The sequence below is a fragment of the Epargyreus clarus genome, unplaced genomic scaffold (assembly GCF_041222505.1).
Source record: "Epargyreus clarus isolate Ecla_fem2 unplaced genomic scaffold, WU_Ecla_fem_2.2 ptg000026l, whole genome shotgun sequence".
Lineage (NCBI taxonomy): Eukaryota > Metazoa > Arthropoda > Insecta > Lepidoptera > Hesperiidae > Epargyreus > Epargyreus clarus.
The window spans coordinates 13232682-13256693 of NW_027332233.1; the positions used below are offsets into that span (position 1 = coordinate 13232682).

Below are 24012 nucleotides of genomic sequence, written 5' to 3' on the forward strand. Positions count from 1 at the left end.
TTTTGCAAATTGATGAGCAGGTGCGACTTAATATTGTTATTTAGAACATTGCAGAAACAAGAAGTGTTAGATTTTTAATAGATAACTACTGTTAGTGAACATAGATTTTTGTGGAAAATTTAAGCAGTATGGTAGTTTATATCATGATGTGTTGAAATGTGGATACGTGCATATGTAAGAAGAATAAAGCTTACGTCGAATTTGACAAGTTTGCTGGTGACATGATCTTCTTTGGGACTCTGTTGGCCTGAGGGTGTGAGGATGAGAGAGCTCATGGCGCTTCGGTCGTCATCATCGCCGTCAAGAATTGAAGACATGTCGTCGCGTTCCATGCCTCGCAGGCATCTGATGCAAAGCTGCCCTTGTCTAGAAGTACAAAAAAATGCATTAAAAAAAATCATTATACTACGCCTTGTACTAAAAAAGTGAAGCAAAAACTGCTCAAATATTCACATTTGAGCAGTTTTTGCTTCACTTTTTTAGTAAATTAATTAGTATTGCATAATTTTAACATAAGTAATTTTGATTATTTGTTTTAAATTTAATGAAACCTTTTACATATTGGTATAGGATATTTAAAAATAGTTTTACCTGACTTCCTCAAGAATAGAGAATTCTTCGTGCATTGACTTGGGCTCATCATCTCTTTGATGCCAATTCCTCAGCTGTTCCTGCAGTCTGTTGTTCTCTTGTACCATTGACGCCAACTGTTCTTCAAGCTCCGTAACCCTTCTTTGTTCTTGAGCGAATGCAACTTTATTCTCCCTCAGTTCATCACTTAGCCTCAACAAATCCTCATCCTCTTTAGTCAGTTCTGGGAGAGGCGCTATCGACTTCAGTGGTGTGCTGTTTGCATCTTTCTTGCAATTGGGAGTTTGTGGTTCAGCAGCTTTTTGTTCTTTGGGTTTATCGTTTGTCTCCGTTTTTCTTTCCGCTCTTCGCCTCACAATCTCGATCTGTGCGTTCAGGTCGTCCACAATCTTTTGAAGTTCTTCGCATTTTGCTTCCAGTGTCTCGATGTTTGAGCACAGGCTGAAATTTAAAAAAGATGACATGATTACAAGTTCTCTATCCAAATTATATTTGGCATTTGACATACTCTAACGTGTGAGAAATGTTAAATGAAAGTAGGAAGTGATTAAAGATAAAATTTTAGGGGAACATTAGACGAACGGAGTTATGTAATTGAATGTCACGATCACGATGTCGTAGAATACTCACGATTTAATGTGTTTCTTGTCGGCGGCATGGTCGACTGCTAATCTGTGGTTGGCCCGCTCCAAATCCTGGATGCTCACCTCGAGCTGCTCGTATATTCTCAGTCTTGAGTCGTTCACTTCACGCAAGGCAACTGTCTGCTTTGTAAGATACTGGAAATAGAGATGAGCGTATTACTTAGTGGCGGGGTAAGGTCGTGAATATCACACGATTTACGTTCCTAAGCCTTACGAGGGTCATAGATAATTATTTAGCAGGGCTCATGCTAAATAATTATGTAGGCTTTTTAGTTACGCACTATCATAATGCACGATTCGTAGAACTTTTCAGTCATTGATAATGATTTTGTTTTTTTCCGGGCAGATCAGAAAGATATTTTGTGAAAAGTTACATGTAATGAAATAAGATTCTCAAATATTGTAAGTCGGTAGGTACTGTTTATCCATAGGCTATTACAATTATTGATAAAGTATTTTTTCGCTTACTTCTATTTCTTGCGCTTGGTCTTCGATGACATTTTGGTGTTGACGTAGAGCGGTCTCTAACTCCTTATTTCTTTCTAAGAGTGTTTTCCCGAGTTCCGCCGCGAGCTGCAAATCTGAAACAATAAAGTGGTTATAAGTTAACTATATGGCGAATAGGTTCATAGAAAGTGGTATAGTTAAATGTAAATTATGTAAATAAGGTGAGAGTGAGTTGAACGTAGCTTGAACGCAACGTGGTATTGATTCGACTGCAATTTATCCTATCAGATTACAATTCGGTTACTGACACCACTCGATTGCGTTGTCTCAGAGATGAAGCACGGATAATTGGCCACCGGCTTCGCTGGCGCAACACTGCGTACGTTCAACGTCCTACTATCCACATCGCTTGGATAATTATCAACGGCACATTGCCTTGTTACTATTACCGCGTTGTCAGTCATAACTCAAGCGAACTCAAAACACGTATCGCTTTAAGTACGTGAAAGGAGAACGTTGTATGGTATTGCCAACCTTGTCGAACATGAACAAAACGTTAAAAATGCTCAAGTTTGGATCAAAATCTAGGTCAAAGCAGTCACGCAAAATAATGATGCTAGCGGGCTTATTGAAGCGTACTTGACATTTTTTCTGGAGAGTGAAATGATTCGATGAATTTATTGTTCACCGATCAGTAGGTACAATATTGTAATAAGAATGTTCTTTTTATGTTCTATTACCTAACTAGATTGATGTTCGCCTGAAGTTACGTGATCTTTACAATCAATAGAAATTTGTTGATAACCCGAAATATAAAACTGGTATCCGACATAATGCGACATAATCCGATACGGTTGATGGCAGGTGCGTTCGACTCTTAGGAGTGTTTTCTTTACTACTTCTTTACTTTACGTTCTACAATTACACCTGTATGTAATTGTATGTTATGTTTGTTATGTGTGGTATATCAATCCTCAAGGGATCTTAATCCCAACAAACTTTTATATTATTAAAGCCCTTGATCTTTTAGGCGGCATTAGGAATGGGACCTTTGTATCGAATTTAGTAAATATAAATTTATACGTAAGTAAAATCATAACATTTCCGGATCACCTATTGAGCACCATAGTTATAATGGCATTCGAATTAACATCATGCATGCACATACGTGAAATTTTGTAACGGTAACAGTAAAGTAACTAGAAGTACCTATCATAATTTGTATTCCTAAAATCATTATCTATTACATAGAAATCATTGAATTGTGCAGTTCTTTAGCACGTAGTGGCAGAACAAAATCTTGTCTTATCAGCATGCATTTTTGCTCTTCTTAGGTGGCATATGCATTGTATGATCAAACTCATTTTATATTAATTATGTTACCTTGACGTGTCTATTTACAATAATAATAGAATTATGTATTTATTTTGCGCGTAGATAATAACAATGCACTCAATATTTGTGTTCCTATCTGTCTTGTTAAATGGTATTAACTATAGAACTATGTACATAAGGTAAGTACTAGGTAGGTATAATTTGTCTCTATACGATATATTTTCTTTATCAAAGACTATTCTGGACCTATTGGCAACAAATTTCCTCTTAGATCTTACTCATTCTAGCCATACTTGTCGTAAATCAAGTGGAGAATACTAATTTACTTATGATCATTACCGAGAACTCTCTAGAATGAAGGTTTACTCGCAATGTTTAATTTCATTGTAACAGCTAGTAATAATTATTTTCTAATATACCTACTACACTTCGACGTGCGTACTTATTTGGGTTGAAAACTCTAGAAGTTATTTGCGATGTCGAAATTCATACTAAATCTAATCAACAATAAAGCTATATTTGGTTACAGTGTTACCTACATATAAAATATAGCTACTTAGATGAAGATACAAATGAGTATTTTAACACTTAACATTACATTAACTAAAAAAACAATAACGTCATTTCATATTTCATATAGTTTTTAAAACTCCTACGCACTTAACCATTTATGATGCCCATATCAGAGGATTAAACAATAATAATTGGTCCGCCATCTAGAGGCGTCGGCCTTATTGGATTTAGAAAAGGTGTAATAAAGGAATAATGCATTATCATCCAAATCAATTAGAATAAAATCAGCTCAATCAGTTGTGGTAAACTGGTTTAAAAGTTGCAAGATTTGACCCTCACAAACATAGGAACTACGAGTAACAACGCATGTTAAATAAAGTTAAATAAAATCTTGTAAAACTGCATTAACAACAGTAATTATGGATATGATGCATAAAATCTAGTTCCTAAGTAATATGCTAGTACAAAGAATAATCTGATTTCTATTGGTAGTAAATTATTATAAAGAAAAGAGGTTTGTGTTATGCTTACTTTCTCGGACAGTGATGTGTTAGAAGTTGACTGATGGCTTTAATAAGAAATGTATCTACCGGTAATACTTTTTTACTTAAAGAGAAATCAGGACGTTCCTACTTAGCTGTATCCAAAACTTGTTTGTGTAGAGTAAAATGGCAACATTTCTCTGGTCAAGGTTCAAGCAGATAATTGAACGACATTAAATTATATATTCAATTCTCGTGTCACAATGTTAGTTACCATACTCCTCTTAAACGCCACGTGGTAGAGACACCGATTTTCACCAAATTTTATTAAAAAGCTGTAACATATTTATTATGTAAATTACGCAGTATTACATTTTTAATTTTGAAAACACTTTAAAATTAACCTAGGTAAATATAAAACAATTTATTTGCAAAATTTACATATATACAGAAATGAAAAACAAAAATATAAAATATATAATATAAATATAATATCACGGCATTAATATCTAAGGTCAGTGAAAACATGCTCAAATCAATTAGCTTTAAATTAGTTTCTGTTATAAAAGTGTATTTAATAAAATGTTTGTATCGTGTATAAAACGTGACTTGTGATAAGTAGGTGCCGACAACCTACGTATACAAAGTATATGTTTTTATGTGTTTGAACAATAATCGAGCTCCTGAGTTAAGTGGTCACTGCAGCCCACATGAGTAGTACCTTACAAGTGGTTTAGGTTTACAGAACGTAACAACGAAATAGACATTTATTGACGAGAGAATTGTTATGTTTAGTTTTCAGGTAAAAATGTACTTTTTCAGTCAATTTGTTTACTTAGACCCTGGGAGGAGTAGATATAGGCCATATTCCAACCTGCTTTCAAAATGCGTATTGAAAAGAGTCATACCTTTGACAATTTTTTTTAGAGAACTCTACGTGAACACTTCAGCATACAAAGATTCGAACCTAGGACTCCCTGATCGAGAAGCCGAAATTCAAACCACTTTACTATTACTACTTTTACCTAGTTATAGGTAAGTGTTAATGTACTAACTTAAATGTATTCCACGATCACAAGTATGACGAATAACTTATTGCTATTTAACATTCAGTCGGTACACTTATGCCGATTGAATTGGTAAGTCTGTGGTTCCTGGAGTTGCATATTGCATTTGTTATCTTAGATCGCGTATAAATTGCATCTAACAGCAAAATACAATAATCATTGCAATAATGTTAATGCAAATAAAATTTGACTTCGTTTAAATGAAAATACAATATTCCCTTTGTTGCCTCTAATTTTATTCCCCTTATGTCCTGATTCATCACCAACCCATTAATGTCTCACTGTTGGGCACGGGTTTCCTCTTAGAGTGGGAGGGGTGACGTGAGGCCACAGTCTACAGAGGCGGCTCTCTCGGACCCCGTACCCCAAACTGAAAGTGTTCAACCACTATGTAATCTATGATTTGCTAGGCTATCACTGCTTTTATATCCTGTTTAAACTACATGCAATCAATCAATATCGAAGTACAGAGCAAAGGCTGTTGACCTGTTGTATAAAGTATCTGTTTAACTGCAATGTCCTCAATAAGTCAACCCAAATGTACCTATGCAATTGTAAACACAATGGCTGACCTTTGACACTTATTTAGAAATAGGTATTGTCTGATGCTTGCTTTGAAAGACCTAATTCAAAGTTGTTCACTTTGTTAGGTATATACATCGTCATGTACCCTACCATTTGTATCCTAGATAGGTGCCTAATACTATAAATAGAAGTTCATTTCAATATAAAATTTTGTTTTTAGTATAAATATATACGGTCATCGACTTAACCTTTACTATTTTACATATCTTTATAATTAGGTTATAGTATAAAATGTGTACATTTTTATAAGATTGAAGTAGCAAATATAAAACGAACATGCAGTCAACATGATGGTAAGTAGGTAATCAATGCTGCTCATAGAAATCAGTAACTGATTCTATATAGAACGGAGATTCTGCCTAAGGCTGATCTCAGATAGGTTACTATTCCTGAGGAATAAGATGCTCGCCTCTTGTGAACATATAAGCACGGTACAAATACCTATAGACCCTTATACTGCGATATGAGTCACCCGATATTAACATCGTTCCATCGAAAGACAAAAACATCCTCACTTTAGAAATAGGCGTTGTATCAAAATAAATATAGTTAAAAAAACTAAAAAACACGCTTTTATGATACAATCAACTAAAAAGCTTTCGGTATTCTATTTCATTCTTTCATACATGCAGGGTAAGATAAGGATGTATGTTGATCTCTTTCTACTGAAAAACGGAGTTACTCACTGACAAACATAGAAGTGAAGCTAATATAAAGGTTTACTGGTTCTTCTATGATTCATACCCACTATGTTACAGTTGGTATTATATTGTTTATCTAGGTGTTGACGTCAAGAAAAAATATAATTAAGAGAATACATGGTACTTAAGAGTAACATTGAATGAAACCGGATTTTGTTTATGCTCACCTCCGATGAGTCATAGACAAGTAATAATTTAAATTTGTAGTTTTATTGTATCAACATTACATAATTAGTGCTCGTATCTTAAATAAATTACGTTTTGATTTAAAGACTTTTCTTTTTTAATGTAATTCACCTTTTTGTTTTTTTATACTATGTGAACCGTCGCAGCTAGGGCGAAGCATAAAAAAGAAAAAAATGCCTTAAAAAAGAGAAGAGATAATGAGAATAAATGTATAGTACTTACATAAATAACAATAAGCAATATTTCCGTAACCGTTATAATATCCTAACCTGTAAGTAATTTTTATTCTGTTAGTTACAAATAGCATTATGCCGATTTAAATAGTGAAAACTAAACGTAACCTTGTGTCTCCTAATGTCCATAAATGTGCATTGCTTTCTACAATTACAGAGTTGTCTAACTCATTAACGTTATCTCAAATTTCGAAATTAACCTTGTACCCACTTGATTAGTACGGAGCGTTTCACCGTTGAACGTCGAGTTAAGATAAAACTCATAATCGATGTAGATAAAATAGCACTTAATACACAAGCACTACCAAATAAATTTCAATCTTCACATTAATATTGTATGTTGGTGAAGACGATAAACACAGATACTTGGTACCTACTACTTGATAAGAACTAGGTAATGTCAAGTTAAATAAAATTCTTACAATAAAAGCAGTGATTTCTGATTAGGTATATAGACTTTTAACACTACTCGTTACATATTCCTTCTACTACTACAATCACCGGGAAAAGGTAGTAAGCATTTAAAAATCTGACTAAACCATAGACTTAATTTTTTTTTTATAATCTATATTCTTCATCTTGTATGATCATAGAACTCATAACTAGATGATATAAGGGGCAGTACAGTCTACTCAACTTAAGCGTTCATCCTTAATTGCAATGTTAAAATGCTTGCACAATTATTTTGATCCATGTAATAGTTTAATATCAATAAAATAGTATATATCAATATAATGTAAAGTAATCAAAGTCAATGTATGCAGTTGGTATGTGAAGTAATTAAAAAATATAAGTACTCGTAATTTTACTTACATAAATTAAATCGTATCGCGTTCATCTTATTAACGAGTAATTTTATAGAGGAAAAGTAATCTTAATGGTGTAAGTTATATAGATGTCTATTACAGCTTTATAAGCTATTTCCAGGCATTTTAAATGTGACTTCCTCGATTACGATGGAAGCTGATGTTACGGTCTGTTGTAATATGATACTGACACCCAACATGCGTAATTATGGATAGAAAGATAAATTACAATATGTTTACTATCACCTATTACTATTAATAATCTATCTATCCGATGTTTTCCCTACCTAAGGTGGAATTTTCGACAACGCTGTCCATTAGAAATTGCCAAATTTAAAAAAGGCGAAAATGGCCGTATATTGATGTTAGGTATTAGTAGGTAATTACTACATTCGCATTTGTGCAATAATAAAAGTAAATAAAAATATCCTCAATACAAGATTAATGACATTTTCAGAAGCCCTTAACATAAAAATCCTCCACAAGTAGGTACCTACCTAATAGGCAAAGGCGGCAATAAAAGGCTTTTCACTCTTCAAATCGACAAACCGTTACCCCCTAATTTAAGTTAACATTTGAAGGGATTTTATGACCTTTAGATAATGACAATTAATAATAATAAATTAATGTACATAATATAAAGATAAAAATCGTCGGCCTCAAATTCTAATGATTAAACAAAATGATACATAAACAAATTAATGATAACTAAAATAATAACATTACTTTAAGTTTACATTAGGTTTCGTAAAAGTCGTTGATAAACGTAATTAGTTAAACAGTACTAATAATTAGAATATTGATTTTATAGTGGTTAAATGTTCAGAAAATAGAATTTGAACTGGTAAGTGATTGAGAACAAAAACGTTCCAACAATCGAGAAATTGGTTGAGAATACAGATTAATTATTAATATTAGGTAGGCATACACATATTATACAGTTCATACATATATGCATTAGGTGTAAAGTATTGATATTTTTCACTTGTTATAACTGCAGTTTCTTACACACCCGAGAGTTCTTTGTAAAAGTGAAGTATTTTAATATAAGTAACTTAAGTATAATTTTAATATACACAATTTTATAATTTTAATATATATAATTTTAACACAGTTTGTGGGCATGTGTTAACAATTTCAATTCGGACTGAATATTGTGGTCAGCCACAGAAATGTTGAGGAATGCATTTAAATCAGACCAATTCGAGTATGTATGTTTTATTGCACCTTTCATATTATTTTTGAGCCATATTTTATGTAATAAAAGTAATAAGATTACATTACCAGTCGTTGCCACTTATGGTAAATATGAACAGGATCCTAATACCATGGTATGCTAAAACGAAAATGATTTGTTTTAGGGTGGTATTCCACTCGTCAAATATCTTTGTGCAATGTACATTTAATCAAACAAATTGGATGACTTCAACCAATTTATTAGCTAACCCGATATTTGATCAAAGATTTGATTTTTTCAGCTAGAAGAACTCGTTTCCAGGTCAAAAAAAATCGCCAAAAACAGTCGCTCCATGTTCTTACATTTTCTTAACTACGCAAATTATAAGGAAATCTTGGACCAAAGTAAGACGAGTGCAATGGGCATCTGTCAAAGAAATTTGATCAAATGTTGGACATTGAAATTGGACAAAACTATTTAATGAGTGGAATACCACCCTTACCCCAGTACTGCAACAATGCACATTTAAAGTAGAAATTCTTGCGGCTATTCTACCTTAATGTCGGTATGTGATTTATGTGATCAGTTGAAAGTCTAGTATGGAGCATGATTCACCGCAATGTTCAACGTACATGCATTTAATGACTGTTTTTACCTCGGAATTCTCCGACGTAAAGATATCGTTCAATGCAAGATTACAACAATGATATTTTAAATACAGAATATGCACATAACCTAGTTATATGAGAGCAGTAGGAAATGAGCTTTCAGGCCACTTGATGGTAAGTGGCAACTGCAGGAATAGACATCTATAATGAATCCTAGATAGGATTAGAGTTCCGCCCGAGGTCGATTGCAACTAGCTACATTGAGAACTAAGTTGGAACGTCTCATGTATTCCTAATATACTAAGTATTCCTAATACCAATTGTAAGTGTTAAAGATAAAATATAAACTGACTGCTGAATCCGCAATGTTCGAGTTCGAGGCGCTTCGGTAGCCTTCCTTACTTACACAAAGATGATTCCGGGTTTGTAGCCTGGCTATAGAGACGTCGAAATTATTAATTTAGATTTCTATTCCGGGTCTGGGTATTTGATATTTACAAAAGTGGGCGTCCTCTGTGGCCTGAGGGCCTCCAGGAGTGGGCTGTACGAGCCTCGAGGTGTCCTTCTTTACCCGGGCAATTCTCAAAGGGGTCGACTGCCCCCGGTGCTATGTTTCGCCGTTGGGCGGAAAGTCGGAATAAATGGTAGAGGGGTGTAAGGGCCGTCGTCGGCTTTAGCGAACATTTGACATTTGTGTACTTGTCTTTGTGTATGTCTATGATACTCACAACCCACGGAATCCTAGTGGGGCAATTAGTGTAAAGCCGTAAGTGTGTTTACTAATTTATCAAATTAGTAAATTAGGTGATCGATAAGAAATTACTACAGAAATATTACTGAAGTAAATTTCAACAGATTATGTAGATGACCACCCTGGAAACGTAAATATTTATTTATCGCATTTGTGTATAATTTAATGCAATTTAATTTATTTTAATGTACATATGAAATTTAACTGTAAAGTGTAAATGTAAATTTGCGTAATAAAACATATTTTGCATTACAACAGTAATGATTGCATTATGTAAATATTTTTTGTAAACTTTACAGCTTAGTTGTTTTCGGTAACTTACAATAGAGAAGTGTTTGAGCATTTAGCGGTAATTTGTTATAATTATACAGTTTGCGCTCGTACACTTTTACACGACACTTGTATTCGGTGTTGGGTAAGCGCTCATTACTCGCTAGTGTCTACATAATTATGCATTAACTTGTTGTTATGACGCCAACGTTATAATATATGCTAAGCAGAATTTTAATGATACATAACGAATTGCTTTTATGAGGAATATCTAATGCTGGCTAATCTCGGCCACGCTTCGCGGTAACTAAGTTTCGAACCTCGTGAAACGCTAGGAACTAGTCGTCCCTGTAGAAATTACGGACTAACATGTGTTGTTTTTATAAAAACACTTTTATAATTAAAACGTTTTGTAAAAAATGTAGTCAATCCATTGACTTATTTTCGAGATTTGTGTCCAGAAAAATGCAGAAGCAGATTGTTTATTTATTTTACTTTTACTTACACATTTTTTTCTTTTTTCCTATTCATTATCTCCTAGGGGGCCTTCATCATTTGGCCCCTTTGGGGATACACTTACACACTTCACAGAAGTCTTTGAGCCCTCAGCTCATATATAGGTATTTGAGGGACTCTATGCTTGATTTTAAGCTTATAGACCGATCAATTTCAGCTATACAGTCTGTGGGTGTTTTTTCTTAAGAACTAAGGATTACTTAATTCTTAACTTAGAGATGCGAAACTTTAATTAATATTCAAGATTCAATTATCTATGGTATGACGTGTATTTCAATAGGCAATTAACTGGCTCCGCGTGAAGATTAAGTGGTCTTAATTACGCTAATCACTCAATTAGTCTCAAACATCCTTAAGATATTTTGTAGGACAGCAATTATCATACTGTAAGGTTACGTGTTATTTAAACCTTTAAGTTAAAATTCTTGGATTAACTATTATTATTTCGAAAGTTCAGATAATACAAAGCGCTGCGTCAGTTACATAAAGCACATAATAGAAAATGGAGCGCCTGAAACCGTTGTGAGTAACACAGCGTAACAAAAGTTCCCCAAATAGTTCCATGGCTTGAAATTTTATTTCGTTCATTGCGAATTGGTCGGTGAGCGCAACGCCCCTCTCACACAGCCTTGCGTAAAGCAAGACTAACCTTCGGTTCCTTGCAGGCACTCCAGCTCGACGGTGTAATCCCATAGGTCCAGAGAATTCAGTCCGTTCAGCTCCCACGAGTTAAACGAATCGCATTGTTCCTGTTCCTCTGTCATCTTCCTCCCACTGAACACTCGCGTTAACGTCCAAAGGTCACTCACGACGCGTCATTTGAATTATGAGTGTCGTCGGTGGCCATTTTTTTCTGCCACTTCAGGTGAGTGGTATTGAGGTGGTGTGACCACCGTGGCGGCGCGGAGCGGACTGAGCTCGCCGCCGACCAAACATCGCAGCAATTACCACGCGCCATCGCCCGTCCGCCACAATCTCATTTCAATCTCATTTCTTTCGATTATTCACTGATAGCAGAAGAAATTAACAAATGTTATCGTGCCGGCGATGTAACTCCGGACCGTCGAGCAAAAAAGTAAATGTAACCAATTTCGTGGAGAAAGTTTGCCGGCGATGTTCCCCAATCAAAATGTTTGTATGGTAATTCTTGTTAAAATTGTTCCCATGAATTGGCAATTACAGCATTGCAAGATTGAGTATATTGCGATGTAAATTATGTTAGGCAACCTTTTAATTAATTGCTAACAAGATTACAGATAACAGTTGAATCTTGAAATTGATGTAGGTCATATAGAAACCAAAACTAAAGCGAAACTAAGTGGCATGGCTGGGCTTGGCATAATATATAATAATTATAACATTAGCAGCTAAGCAGAAACCGGGTCGAGGAACTTTGAGCGTCAGGTGCGGGATTGGTGACGGTTGACTGAACACACAGCAGCGGTCAGAAACCTTTAAAATTCAGTTAATATTCATAATTATAAAAGTTTTCAATATCAAGTTAAATTTTAAGAGGAAGTAGGAACCAATGTAACAGTAAATAAATCTTCAGTTCACTGGGAATTGAGAACTGAAGTCGGAAGTTAAAGTTATCAAGCAGGGTCTGTGGCAAGATTGCCTTCACATTCCGACTTCTTGCAAGATGACTTAAAATTAATATAAAATATTTTTAAATTGCGATTTTTTTTGTAATATATGTAAGCAAGATGTTAGATTTGTAATTAATACTGAGTTGACTTTACAACCACAGGTTTTCGACTTCTGCAAACCGCGACCGCTAACGCGCTCCGACGTCGTTGCGTTAGACGACGCATCATGGCAAGAGATTAATATAATAGAGTTTAGGATTAATATCATAAAATTTACATTCTTTCAAATCTCGCCATTTATATAACTTAACTTAGAAGGTGGTAGAACCCTTTGTGGTTCGATTCCGGCGGCACCACCACCACACCTATTTCTACCTAATAACAGCAGCAGTGTTAGACGCTGTTGTGTTCCGTTTTGAAGGGTGTGGTAAGGGAGACAGACTTTTCCGAGGCGTTCCAGCTTAGTCCTCAGGGGTAGCGGCGAATATCTAATCCTATCTGGGGTTGATTACAGATGTCCATAGGCGGCAGGAGCCATTTACCATCAGGTGGACTGCATGCTCGTCTGCTACTCCTATATTATAAAAAAAATACTACAACGAAGGATTTATGACTAAAATAATTATGATAACAGAGGTCCAATGACTATGGTATAGGTATATTCCAAGCATCTATATTTATAGGGATTATATCTATTTGAACTGTTCCTTGGAGGAGCGACATCATGTAGTCAATTTCCAGAAGCATTTCGTGGCATGTTGAGTAGTCAATTGGTAGTTATATGAAATAATTTAAATTTCATAAAAATCATGTTACTTACGTCCAAATTGATATAGTCTATGGCATGTGCATTGCCGAGATACGCATCATAGTTTTTCTAAGTTGATAAAAAGCAGTAGATATACTACATTTTGGATGGAAAGACTTAAATTATCTGATCAATACTTTTAATAATAATAACTAGCACTTACTTTACATTTTTGGCAACCGAATAATTCTGTGTGGTTGTCCTTGCAGACACCTTCGTTTCTACTTAGTCATATCGTATCCGTAAACAGACTTGGTGACTTAATATTTTTACAATTTGCTATAGATTAATGACTATAAATAGTGATATATAATTGATATCTATATAAAGAAATGTCTGTTGTCTTGATAACTTCATACTAGAATCCACGGTGTTGTGGGTATTATAGACACCCATTGATAAGTATACATAAACCTAGACGTAGAACAGACATCTGCTCGTAAATTCAACAAAATCAACTTTGCTTCATCGGGCACCGAACTTGGAACTCTGTGTTGCCAGTTCCACGCAATTGGTAATGAATGATCATATTGATATTTTAGAAATTCTCCTTATCTCATTTGAGTCTTATTTCAGCTGAGAGCTTTTAATTAAAGGCTGTGTGGGACAAAAGGTCAGTGACCGGTCGAGGTGCCCAAGTTAATTGCAACAGAACATGTTCATGTATCACATGCAAGACCGGCTGACTGAGATAAATACATTTGTAAGCCGTTGACCCACCTGTACACATAAAGTATAAATAAATAAAATACTTTCACACTCACAGCCACGAGGCTAGCATGATCGAGAAATCCTTTCAATGTAGGTCACACACACAGTTAAGTCTAAACCCTCACACCAGGAAGAGATGATTTGTAATTGTGACGTCTGCCATTGATTGATTGGTGCGAGAATTTATGTGTATCTGTGTGTAAGCACTTTTTATAACTTTTGTAGTTTTTACTCATAAGGATTCATAAGGATTTGTAGGAGATTCTAGTATTCTAAACTAACACTGTTCAGAATCTTAAAAATCTACAAGTTACATCATTTTAATAATACCGCTGTGATCAAATCATTGGTTAATAATTGAAACAGTAACACTTTAAAATGATAATATAATTAAATTAATACGAAACGGTCTGCCTTATCATGCTAAGCTTGTACTCTATCTAATTTTAATCGGAACCGGATTATTGCAAGGATCACGTGCTACTTTTTAATTCTAAATATGAATTATCTGTAGTTTGACCTTGAAATGGTAAGTTAAACAAAGTAAGAACAACACTATCTATAATTATGAAATAGTTTGCGTTCGATAACTATCTCATCGGATTAAAAAGAAAAATGGAAAGTGAAGTAAAATTCAGTGAGTACAAGCGAGAGCATGCTTATTAATGTAATACATGCTCATTATGCAGGCAAAATAATTTAAACTGTTACATTGTTAATGATGAGCATGTGAAACGGGGGCTAAGCCGTGGTAACAACGTTGACCATATCTAAAGCAAGATATCGAGGGAGGTGGTGATGGCGCTATTTAGAACCACACGGCCTTCTTATCAATACATTTTATTGCCAAATCAAAACAAAACTCAATCGAATCGAAAAATTCCCACGTCCCAAACGATTGCTGAAAGTTATTGGTAAATTCTGTTTTCAAGGAAAAAACAGAACGTCTTAAATCAGCAAATCCCTATTGCCTAAACGGCTACTGATAGTTATTAATAAATTTTATTGCCACAGACAAAGAGAAAATCAGTAAATTAGAAAGTCTTTATTACAAACAATTGCCCTTTGGCAAACAAAACTGGGGTTGATATTTTAAAGTAACGGTCCCTGATATTTATATAAGACTAGATAGACAAAACCTAGCAAATCTTCGCGTGAATCTTTGTAATGGTTTATAATTTATTTTACTATATAGAGATCCCAGTGTAGATAAACCGGTAAAGTTATTGCTAACCATAATCGTTGTTTATGGAAACTAATGACTGTTTATTTTGATAAAGTTTTAAAATAACGACATGTTGCTAATGAAATGAAATGGGAATTATTAAAGAAGCAAACAATATTTTTGGATAAATTTTGTTTATATTTTGCTAAGATTATTACCTAATTAAATTACAATATATGATTATTTTTATTTCCTATATGGCTGGTGTGTTTACAAAATTAATGTATGTGATAAAATGCTTAAAGTGCCATTAAATAATGTTTTGTTGTTTCTTTGGTACCACTAGCATACATACATTATTATGAGCAGTGTCAAACTATGCCGTGTTTTGATTTGAGTGTGGTCAGTTTAACTTAATCCTTAGAAGTAGCAACGCGTCTGTGGTTGACCACAGGACATATTTTGACATTATTTGGGGCTACAACACTTCCACCACATCGCTATTTATATTTCATGAACAAGTGTATAGTTCAAATGTAGATCATCATATTGTCAATGAATCGGAGACAGTACGTGTTTTCATTCCTACAGTTACGATATGACCGTTAGGGCGTTACAAACCCAGTTTGTCGTCACGTATCCTCGCGCCAGGGTCATTGATTGCAGCCAATTGTTCGGACTATTGCTTTTATTGCAGCAACTTCGCGATTGATAGGAAAATAATTGTCAGAAAAATTGCAATTTCGCTCAGGGCTGTGAAAGATTTCCTATTTAAGTAGATTGTTTATTCCAAGACACTTAAATGCAATGAAGTAATATTTAGGGAAAATATGCTGATACCAAGTGTAGTAAACAATACTACGTGTATTCCCAAAATTTGGTAACGCACACTGTGCTTCTTGATACATTAATGTTGTCTTATTTAATAGTTTGTATTAACATAATTATAATAATGCTGTAAATTATTTTTTTACAATTAGTATCATAACATTGTACGCAGCGAAACCACGTCATTTGTAAGTAACGGAAAAGTAAAACAGGTTTCTTGTTCAAGTATGTTTAATTTTTGTGTATTCAAAATATACTTCCTATAACTTTATACATATTAAGTAGATACTCTTTGTTCGGCTTAACAAAAACAAGATAGCAACTACGACTAGAATTGGCGTAGTTAAAAACAAAATTGACAATTATGGCACTTCCTGCCCGTTGCGAAATAATTAGCTATGGCATGTTATATCCCCGACAAGTACGGAGATCGTTGACACTACACAATTTATCTCAATTATGAGGCGCTCGAAAAGTGCAACTTCATCGCCAGACTTTGCCGCGTGCAATTTTTTGTCACGCCTTTTTCATTACACCGCGCTGAACAGACAAATTTATAACAATGGTCTCACAAAAATAATTCCGTAATTATGTTTTGATAACAACGTCGCTTCGGCTGTTTCGTCACGTTGAGACGGTAATGATATGACCGTTATGACAGTTGTTGTATTATACTGGAACAGCAAATCAGGTTTCTATGTAATAATTTATGTTTTATGTTAAGTATATGTATATTAGCTATTTTGTTTCATTTAGACAAATCTAACTTTAATTGTAACTTAAGGAAGTTAGTGACAAAGCTAATAAGGTTCGAATTTGGTTCCGTATATTACTCGTCTACATAGACGTACAGCTTTAAGCGGCTCTTTTTGAGTCATTACTTCATGTACACGAAAAATTATAAAAATAATGTGTTTTATCACTTGCGCAGAGCAGTATTTTGTTGTGCTGTGGGGTTCAGGTTTATTATTAGGACAGAAATATTTAAATTAGATAACTGTCGCAGGTGTGAGTGTCTCATAATGTACAAGTCTGACATAAATCTTTGTTAAAAACGTTTTATTTTATTATTTTAAAATTATTTACTCTATTATTGATTACAACAAAATATTATCTATAGTCTTAAGTATGAAAAGGGTACAGTTATTTAATAAGATAATAACAAGTATCTAAGTAAAATGTCTCGGTAAAATTTGAAATTCGGTAGAAAAATGCAACTATAACTACTTATAATTCCTAGAAAAAATGTTAAAAGTAACAAAAGATTAACATATGCTACATGAAGCAATACATCGGTATGCTCAGGGGAACTCATCAGGGCCACATAGTTTTACGAGTGCTACCATCGTTACATAAATCTTTCAAAATATTTTGCTCAATGCTCTCATATAACCAGCGTATAATACTTACTTTGCGTTGTAGCTCAATAATTGCAATTGCAATGTGTTTTGTCATTGTTTCAGTTTAGGTTGAATCATATTTCGAATTTGGATCATTTGTACTTACCTACTGTTGCGTAGCAGCGATATGAAAAGCAAGTTTGCTAAAACTCACATGTTCTCCTAATCCTGTCATTACCTTTTCAGACTGACCTGATTTTCATCAGGTCTTAAATAATTAATTACAATAAGAATAACTCCCGTTCCTTTGCTTAACTTTTCAATATACCGATTTGTAATTATTCAAAATAAATTTCCTACGAAATAAGTGCAATGAAACACTTCCTAAGTGAAGGAATTCTTATAATAATACTTAAATATATATATTATATTTTTTATTATAAGTCAATGTTCTTCTATATGCCTGCGGAAAATGGCAAAGTTTACGCGTGAGTCACTCGCTAAGCTCAGCGAGAGTGTAAAGGTTATTTAACTTTACAAAGCTTGACACGAACTTGTCATTAAGTTATTCAATATTTTTTCTCCATTCAAGTCTCACCGGCCAGTCAAATATGAGTCACAGTAAATCGAGTTTCGGTGTTGCCCGCCAGAGGCTGTGCCGGTATTACCGAAATATGCAATTTGGTGTTGCAAGCTGTAATGCTACTATTTCGACAGCTGTCATATGTAACTTAGGATGTATGTATCTACTGTGTGCAAATAATAAAATTGTGTACCTACATTTTAAGCTGTATTGTGACATGCTGTAAACGGGTCTGAAATTTAGCTGCTTATTAAAGTTTCTTTTTAAAATTGAACGATTGTAATCATTTGAAATTACTTTATGTGAAGTAAGTTTAATGTACAATAGTAGGTATTGTAATGTAGTGTGCGTAAAACTCCTAGCAATATAAAAAGGTAGTTGAAATACTTCGTTTTTTGTTTTAAAGAAGTAAATTAGGTATTTGTGTTAAAAATACATAACATCTTGCATAGGAAATAAATACTTCTGTAAGCTTGGCGTACCAAATTTATATCCGTAGTGGTAATACTTTAAAATATAAACAAAGTAGACGACATATCACACTTAAGTAAAGTATGTGACCTTTTCTTTATTGGAAAATTTCCAAGAAATTGTTACAATTCACATGGAAACCTTTCAATTAGATTGTCGCTTATTCTTATATGCTGTTTACGTTGAAGTAGTTAGTCAAGTAAACACTCGTGAAGGCCCTTCGCCGCACATGGCCAGTACTAGAGTAAATAAACTCGTACTTCATAAGTAGCGTCTGTTTATGTTAACAATGTTGCGAGAATTCTTGATTACGTTGCTTTACGTCATACTTGAATATCGAGCCACATTCATTTATGACAATAGGTAGGTTAAATAATGTCCCTGTAGTTCCCTGTAGTTGTAGGACTAGAATAGGGCTAAGGTATCCCCTGCCTGTCGTAGGAGGCGACTAAAAGGGGGCTTCCGGGGTTGCGGGCGGCAAGAGTGGGAGCTCGAACCGTCCAGCAAGCGACCCCGGGAAGGACGGCGGTATGAGTGGTCGCATACCGTCGTAAACACTACATGGTGTGGGAGGAGCGAAAACTGCTCCCCCAGGGTAGAGCCCGTTCGGGGCATAGCGCTTGGAGGGCTCCGGTTGTGTTCCGTCGGAGATCCCGGAGTTCTCCAAAAAGCGTTGAGGACGACTACATAACCCGGCGTCGCTCCCACGTCGTCGGGTACCTTTTAAAGGTTTCCCCCTCGAAAAAAAAAGGTAGGTTAAACAAAATTATGGCATGAAACAGGCCAAATCCAAAACAAAACTAAAGGAAAAATATTTTAGCACGTGTCAAACTGCATTCTTAAGTAGAATGGGCAGCTAGTAGATATTAGGAACCATATAAAAAAAAGAATTGAAGTCAATAGAAACCGTCTAACTTGTAGTAACGATAATCAATTTTACTGAATTAGAAAATCTCGTTTTTTACGGAAGAATACTATGTGGCGCCGAGTACAAAATAATATTTATGAGCGGTAGTATCCACTTAACCTCGAGTGCACTTGTTACTGACAAGCTACAGTATAAAATAATCTATAATAATAGTCATATGAAAACTGGACTCTAACCCTACTTGAGGCCGACCTGCCGAGCTGCACATTATACTTACTATAAAAATATTGTGTAGAAGGTACTTACTCCGCGAAATTCGTACGTAACAAGATTGTTCGCGAAATGAGTTCGGAGAGCCGAGGCCAAAGAATAGTCTACTTTCTAAAACAAATTGATTCGACTTTCAACAAATTGCACCTTACTCCCTTGGCTGCGCGTGCGCAGAGAAAGAAACGTGATGAGCTGACATTTGTGGCCAGTAACAATGGCGGGCTTCCTGTTTCTTATACAAATGGTAGGGTTTCTATTTTTTTCTTTTTCGGAGATAGTCTTATTTTAATAATGGTAATGCTAGGTAGGCAAGGCATTATTAGTAGTAGGGTATTACAACACTACGTTGGGACGACAGAGATAAAAAAGTAGTCCATCGATTATCTTATTTCTAAGGATTGGCAATGCATCTGTTATTAACATCAGAACCTGTTTTATATGGAGTTATGGTATTATGGTTGAAGGTGTGCATGTAGTGATCACTTAGCATCCTGTGAAATGCATGCTCGTTTTCTACTTCAATCTTCTAAACAAAACCAAAAATTATATAAATAAACCCGCGTTACGTAATCTGCATGAACGCATTGGTTTCTCAGTTTAACGCAATTTAAGTTCTCTTCTCTGTAAAAGTTATGTCAAAATCAATGAAACTGCATTTGATATAAACCGTAGCAAAAATATACGGTAAAACTTCTTGAGAAATTGTAGGCCATTTAAAAAATAATTTTGGTAACAGGTATATAAATTATAATTTTATGAATAAGTATCCATATGAGTACGTGAATTTGTTTATGAGATGCAGTGCTAATCGTTTTTTATTGAAGTAGTCTATAGGTAGCTACCTATTACTTTATATTCATACGAGATATCCATTGAAAACAAAACACATTGTCTAAATAAGTATGTTCGTGGAGTACTGAGTTATACTGTGTATAATAACACTTTGTATTTTTCGGCAAAAACTCTCATAAACTACTAGCGATTTTTGTAACGTTCAGAGTGTATATTTTTCTCATTAAAAATCTACTGTTTTGAAGCTTAGTCTGCAGAAGCAGGCGGACATAGAATTTAAAAAATACCACCTTTATCTAATAGGTTAAATTACATAAATACAATGAAAGATTACAACAGAAATTCTTTAATCCATTGTCAATGACTTGAACGGAATTTGAGATAAGACGGAATCCGATAGTGTTATAATATTAATAAATATGGTGGTATATTAATTACGATAATTATTAGTATTCCATAAAATGATAAATCAGCTGACATGTTTGCACTGTCGACACGGTGGGACCATTTTTTTCTTATGCACCTGATAATTTGATAATAATTCATCACACTACACTAATTCTGTTATCTTTTCCATACTTATCTACGTTTAATGGGTAATCTAATCCATATTAGGTAGGTACGGGTTTATATATGGTTATAGAATTAGTAAATGCAAGTGTCTCACTTGATATACGAATTTTGGCCTCTAATGCAGGCCTCTAATGGAGGTCTTAGTTTGAATGCAATACGTATTCAAGTAAATTTACAATAAATATTTTCCTAACTCGTTTTAAAAATTAATTATTAGATATGTGTTACAGAAGACTGTAGTGTTCTAGTTTGAAGAGTGCAAGGGATACTTATCCGTGGCTTTCCTACTTAGTCGTCAATTGGAGCAACGCATCTGTGGACGATGGGTATAACTCAGGTAGGTTTTACCAGAGGTTGTTTAGTTTGTGGTATGGGTCTATGGGTGTCGTGGGTCCTTTTGAAGGATTCCCCCTCGTAAACAAAAAAAAAGGGTATGTCCATGGGTGGCAGTAGCCACTTAATAGCAGATGGGCTGTGCTCATTTGGTATTTTCAAATTATACAACGGATAATTATTGTCGAAATGTTGAAATGGGAACACGTTCTTCTTCAGAAATTTTGCATCGTCCCCATTACATAAAAACATTGTGTGGCAGACTCTCTTCAGTTTTCAAGTGACGGCTCTGTCGTTTAATGGGTCGTTGGAATCTGGGTCAATGATAATGATAAAAGCCTAAACTAGATTTTTTAAATAGTTTTACATTTTAAACTAGCGATATTAAAAAAATAACCTCAAATATTCTGTTAAGTGTATCGTTTATTGTAGGCCGAGTTAGAATTTAATGACAATAGAGAAAGGTGGTTCGAATGCGGCTAGTTTAACGCCACATCCACACCTAACAATTGTAAGATTTGAGAGATGTATTAGGATATCCACTATCCTTTTAAGGTTCACTGCTAGATATAGTCCTCCCGTAATTAGCGCCACTTAAACAAGTTGGCGAAATTAGGGAGTCCTAAAATTTCCCAACCCCTAAAAATACTGATCATGGTAATGAATCAAATTTATCTGATGTTAGCAGTAATGTTTGTTTATAACTGCAATTATAATTAAATTTTAATCGCACAGCATTAAGTTAACTTAAAAAACGAGTTAAGACATGAGAGATGATTCCGTTAAATTTTTAATTAAACCTGTCTTAATACTCGTATGATAATATCTCGCAAACCGGATGTCGGAGGAGCACGAGTTCAAGGGCAGCAGTACCGGTTCTGCTCTCGCCCTCGGCTCCGTGTATCATTACCGGATAAAAACCGTCATTACCGCACCAACGCAGTACTCGAGTATCAGTGTGCAACAAATTAGTGTCTACGACTATGATATTACGGTTTGAACGACGCAATTTGAGTTCTTCGCTGAAATCTATAATTCTGTGATTGTACTGTGGCATGTATCTGGGGTAGTAAGTAGGATTTAACCATAGGTTTTGTCTAGGACAATTATTTCGAAGAAATTAAAACAAACTTTGCAAAGAAACGAACTACACATTCATCATCATCATCGTCGTCGGTTTCATTTTTGATTATACACAGTAAACTAAACACAATAATCTACCTTAATGATAATACCGGTAGATATAGAGTTCCTACTGAGTAGAGCAGTGGGTAGCTGAAGGACAAATCAATTTTGTGCCACATGAGACTAATGTTAGTTAGGGTAGTTAGGGTAGTCTCAGAGGCTGTTATTATTTTATTGAACGTAGGCGTGCTAAGGGAATTGCATGACAAAACTGTTGTACATAATAATGTTATCGTGTTATGTAATTACTTTGATATTTAATTTTAGTTTACAATCAAGTAGGTAGTATCTACCATATCTATATAAGTGCACTAGCAGTATTATGACTGCATTGCGTGCCCTTTTCTTATCTCAACTTCAGGCAGAATTGAATGTGTCATTAAGAATATAACTTCTTTGTAAAACATATTTTGGTTTGCAGGACTCGAATATTTACACAATGTCTTAAAAAATTTACACAATGTTGCACATAAACATATTTTATAGATATTTTATCCTGAAATTTCCAAAATGAGGTAACCAGGTTTATCTTACGTGTCACAAAAAATAATATGTGGCAAAAATTCCTTGCTGATTGATTTTATTTCATTAAATATTTTGACTTTTAAATATTATCAGTGGGATTCTTTAGATTTTTTCAAACAGGTTCAGCATTGATTGCTTTGACAAGCCATAATTGAAAGTGCATAACACCACGCATGATAACAATCAAAATTGCACTGAACTAGTATGTTATGCGTCGTTATGCACCATTGCGTCACTTTAGTAACAAATGATTATTGAGGTCGCTGCCGGCGCCACGGGCGGTACCGCGAAACTTGACACTTTATCGTAGGTTACAAGTGTTAGAACACTATTTATTTCGTTCAGGATAATATATAATAGTAGGTGATACAGATAGATATAATAGCTGTTAACACCTTGTTTATGAAAATACTAAGAATCCTTATCCTTACTAATATTATAAATCCGAAAGTAACTCTGTCTGTCTGTCTGGTTGTCTCTTCTTCACGCCTAAACTGCTGAACCGATTTTAATGAAATTTTGTACAAACATAGTCTGAGACCCGAGAAAGGACATAGGATAGTTATTATCCCGGAAATCCCACGGGAACTAGGGGTGGCTATCTAAGATCAATTAATCGGAGAATCGTTCTTTTGGACCAAAATAATCGATTAATTTAATCGATCTTAGTAAAGATTAAATCATAAACTATGCATTTGATCAAGTGATAGGTAATCTTTAGCAAAGTTGTTGTCCATGAGCCCACGAAGGTTTCAGAGTTGGCGCCACTGTCATTCCAATGAAGGTACACATTTTCAGTTTTTTGTATGTTAGTATGTCATATTATTTTCTTTTAAGCGCGGGCGAATCCGCGGGCAAAAACTAGTCTAATTATATATTAGTCTAACGCGCATATAGAAGTTTTCACTTCAATAAAAATAAATAAATATATTATGGGGTCTGCGAAATATGGTAGTAAGTATTAAGCGTGTTTATTAGTAAAGTTTGCATGAAAGGGTGTTTTATTAAAAAATAACAATAAAGTTTAATATCTTTTCACTAATTTTCACACCCGCTATT

At 34.6% G+C, this 24012-nt stretch overlaps 1 protein-coding gene across 3 annotated transcripts in view; it reads right to left on the bottom strand.

Moving 5' to 3' along the window:
• Positions 1-24012, bottom strand: part of centrocortin (cerebellar degeneration-related protein 2-like) — a 198738-nt gene that overhangs the window by 3000 nt on the left and 171726 nt on the right. For 2 of the 3 annotated variants that reach the window (XM_073087577.1, XM_073087576.1), the window contains exons 2-5: positions 1704-1816; positions 1222-1370; positions 592-1032; positions 195-366 (exon numbers count right to left, since the gene is read on the bottom strand). In XM_073087577.1, coding sequence (XP_072943678.1) covers positions 195-366; positions 592-1032; positions 1222-1370; positions 1704-1816 — 875 coding nt within the window. Of the gene's footprint in view, positions 1-194; positions 367-591; positions 1033-1221; positions 1371-1703; positions 1817-11561; positions 11831-24012 lie in introns of those variants that run through there. The other variant, XM_073087575.1, reaches the window with a different exon arrangement.